Source organism: Orycteropus afer, unplaced genomic scaffold (assembly GCF_000298275.1).
Source record: "Orycteropus afer afer isolate SDZICR_OR568_19922 unplaced genomic scaffold, OryAfe1.0 scaffold00018, whole genome shotgun sequence".
Taxonomy (NCBI): domain Eukaryota; kingdom Metazoa; phylum Chordata; class Mammalia; order Tubulidentata; family Orycteropodidae; genus Orycteropus; species Orycteropus afer.
Window position 1 is genome coordinate 7,692,218 of NW_006921605.1, and position 2,824 is coordinate 7,695,041.

Sequence of the window (2,824 nt, forward strand, 5' to 3'; positions counted from 1 at the left end):
CACGTGTGTCAGAGCCAAACTGTCCCTGCAGGGTTTCCAATGGCTGCGATCTTTCAGAATAGTCTGCAGAGTGAAACAGCTGAGGTGCGACTAGGTGGACTTGAACCATCAACCTGTTAGTTAGTCATTGAGGGTTTAACCATTGGTACCACCCAGGGACTGCCTGGACCTTAGAAGCCACACACAAAGCTGTGAAAAAGACTTCTGACACAAACGCAAGTTATCAGTCTGTCTGCCTTGAATGTCCCAAACTGGCTAGGAGAGGAGGACCAAAGCGGGATGTTCTGAGGGAGCCAAAGCTCCCGCCAATGCCCAGGAGGTGGGGGCGGGCCAGTGCCAACCACTCAGAGACCAGGCTCCTGTGGGGCAGCCCGTGGTCCCCCACCCACCGCCCTTCGCCTCAGTGTTCTGCAGCTTTGCAGGCGTGGGTGACAATTAGCTGTATGACTTATGAGTGCAATATCTGGGAGATGAAGGCAGTAATTAACGCCCATCGGCCTTCTTGAAGGTTCCTTCTGTTCGGTCAGAGAGTTATTGAGACTCAGGGAGGGAGGCGTCCATCATGTGGAAGGTTTATAGGAATACATGAAGGAAGAATTTAATAAGGCAATAATAACGCTGCTAAATAATTTACCAGGCAAATGGCAGCAGCCAGTATTCCCAGCACTCAATACGGGGGGGGCAGATCCCACACAGGGCCTGGCAGCCTCCCCCAGGAAAGGCCACCTGAGGGCTCTGCTCTGGTGTCCACCTGCACGTCTACACGGCCAGAGACTCAGATGTGCTCTTACACCTATTAATAACTCGCTGCCACTGAGTTGATTTCCACTCATAGTGACATAGGGACATACAGTGACAGCAGAAGTGCCCATGGGGTTTCCTAGGCTGTCATCTTTATGGAAGCAGACTGCCACACCTTTCTGCTGTGGAGTGGCTGGTGGGTTGGAACCACTGACCTTTTGGTTACTAGCTGAGTCTGTAACCACTGCACCACCAGGGCTCCTCTATATCCACTAATACTTGTGCTAGATCAGTCATGGTCTGTGTGACGCTAAGAAGCTAACAGGCCTCCACCGTGCTGGCTCGGGTTCTGCTGGGTGACTCTGCCCATCCTCACAGCTGGGGAAGTGGAGATGGGTACCAGGCAATTAACCTGCTACCAAAGTCCCACTGGACTGCGATGGGGGACCTCAGATTCAATCCTACTAAAAACCAGATTCCAGGCTCTGGGTGGCACCAACGGTTACATGCTCACCTCCAGCTGAAACGCTGGCCGTGTGAACCCAGCCACAGGTGCCTCGGAAGGTGGGTCTGAAGCTCCTTCTGAAGGTTCCGAGCGATGGAGCTGTTTCACTCTGCAGACATGGGGTCATTGTAACTTGGAACCGACAGGACAGCAGTCCACAACAACATGGGCCAACCACCTGGCTTTATCGCCATCCTTGAAATTTCTCACTAAAACCAAATTCCTGATTGAGAATGCAAGAGGCCAGGCAGATCATCCGACAGCCCTGGGAACACAGAGGAAAACGAGCCTCTCTCACGGCCCAGACCCCAGACTTGCTCAGTACGTCTATGGGCGGGACTGGGGAGGCAGAAAGCCAGTGCGGCGGCCCTTGGGGTTAACGCATTCAGACCCAAAGAGCACAGCTGGCAGGGCCCACCAGCAGCTCTGCCCGAAGAGGCACAATTCAGTCCAGAGGCCGGTTCCTCATGAGGCGAGGCTCCCTCCCGCCCCCGCCCCCCCTCCAAATTAGCTAAGCGGCCACGTGTCAAACTGTGTGTCGTCTAGCACACCTGAATCTACGTCGAGGCTGAAGAGGACCAAGAGGAAGCAGAGGATATTAATAGATGCTGCAAAAGTTCAAGGGACACATTTCTGAGCTCCGTCCACAAAGCAGGCAGAGATAAGTAACTGCCTTGGGGTCTGTATCTTGTTACCCAAGACCCAGCCAGTACATGAATCAGTTCCACCCAGGGCCCAAAGCAATCAAGAAGCTCAGAGATTGAGCTTCTCTGTCTGCCGGGAGAGGCGAGGGCAGGAAGGTTCTTGGGCCGCTCCTCCCCTGTCTGGACGGCCTGTGCACCATCAGGGTTAACTGCAGACGAATCGGTCCTATCTGCCCACCAGAAGCTCCGTCATCTACCCACATGCTCTTGGCTGGCCAGCAGTAAGGGGCTGGAAGATCAGATGTGGCACTCTTATTGAACTTGGCTAGGAATGACCCTCACACGCAAATTCTACACACAGAGCTCAGAGCCCTGGAACTGCCAACGCCCTGAACACCAACTCCAGATCACAGATGACTTTGGGTTCTGGCCACCAGGACATTCTGGGGGCAAGAGTCTTAGAGAGGCTTAGTGCCAAGATCCATTTTCTGCCCTGGAGCACGGCCCCAGTAATTGATGAGAGTGATGCAGTAGCTGACCAGCGTGTGAGACGTGGGAACCCTCCTCTCTGGGGAAAGGACACTTCGAACAGCCTTGGCCACCAGGACGGGCCTGGGAGGGCTGAGCGACGGAGGGGCAGAGGGGAGGACACTCACCAGATAGATGCGGTAGGCGTCCACTCGGCGGATGGGACCCCAGCACAGGTCAGTGTCGTTGTATTTGGTATCGGCTTCCATACCGCAGGAGTCGTTGCCAGGGGTGCTGCTGAGAGAGAGGAGTGGCAGCCAGGGCAGCCGGGCATGGCCCGTCCTCCCGATTTGAAGGAGACAGATACCGCTGCTGTTGTTAGCTGCCATCGAGCCGATTCTGATGCATAGTGACCCCACGTCACAGAGTAGAACTGCCCCATAGGGGCTTCTAGGCTGTCACCTTT

The 2,824-nt window shown here is 54.9% G+C and overlaps 1 protein-coding gene across 1 annotated transcript in view; it reads right to left on the reverse strand.

The window, feature by feature from the left end:
• Positions 1-2,824, reverse strand: part of TMEM104 (transmembrane protein 104) — a 57,786-nt gene that overhangs the window by 44,346 nt on the left and 10,616 nt on the right. Inside the window, exon 6 of the mRNA XM_007959675.2 lies at positions 2,547-2,655. Within this exon, the coding sequence (XP_007957866.2) occupies positions 2,547-2,655 (109 nt within the window). The remainder of the gene's footprint in view (positions 1-2,546; positions 2,656-2,824) is intronic.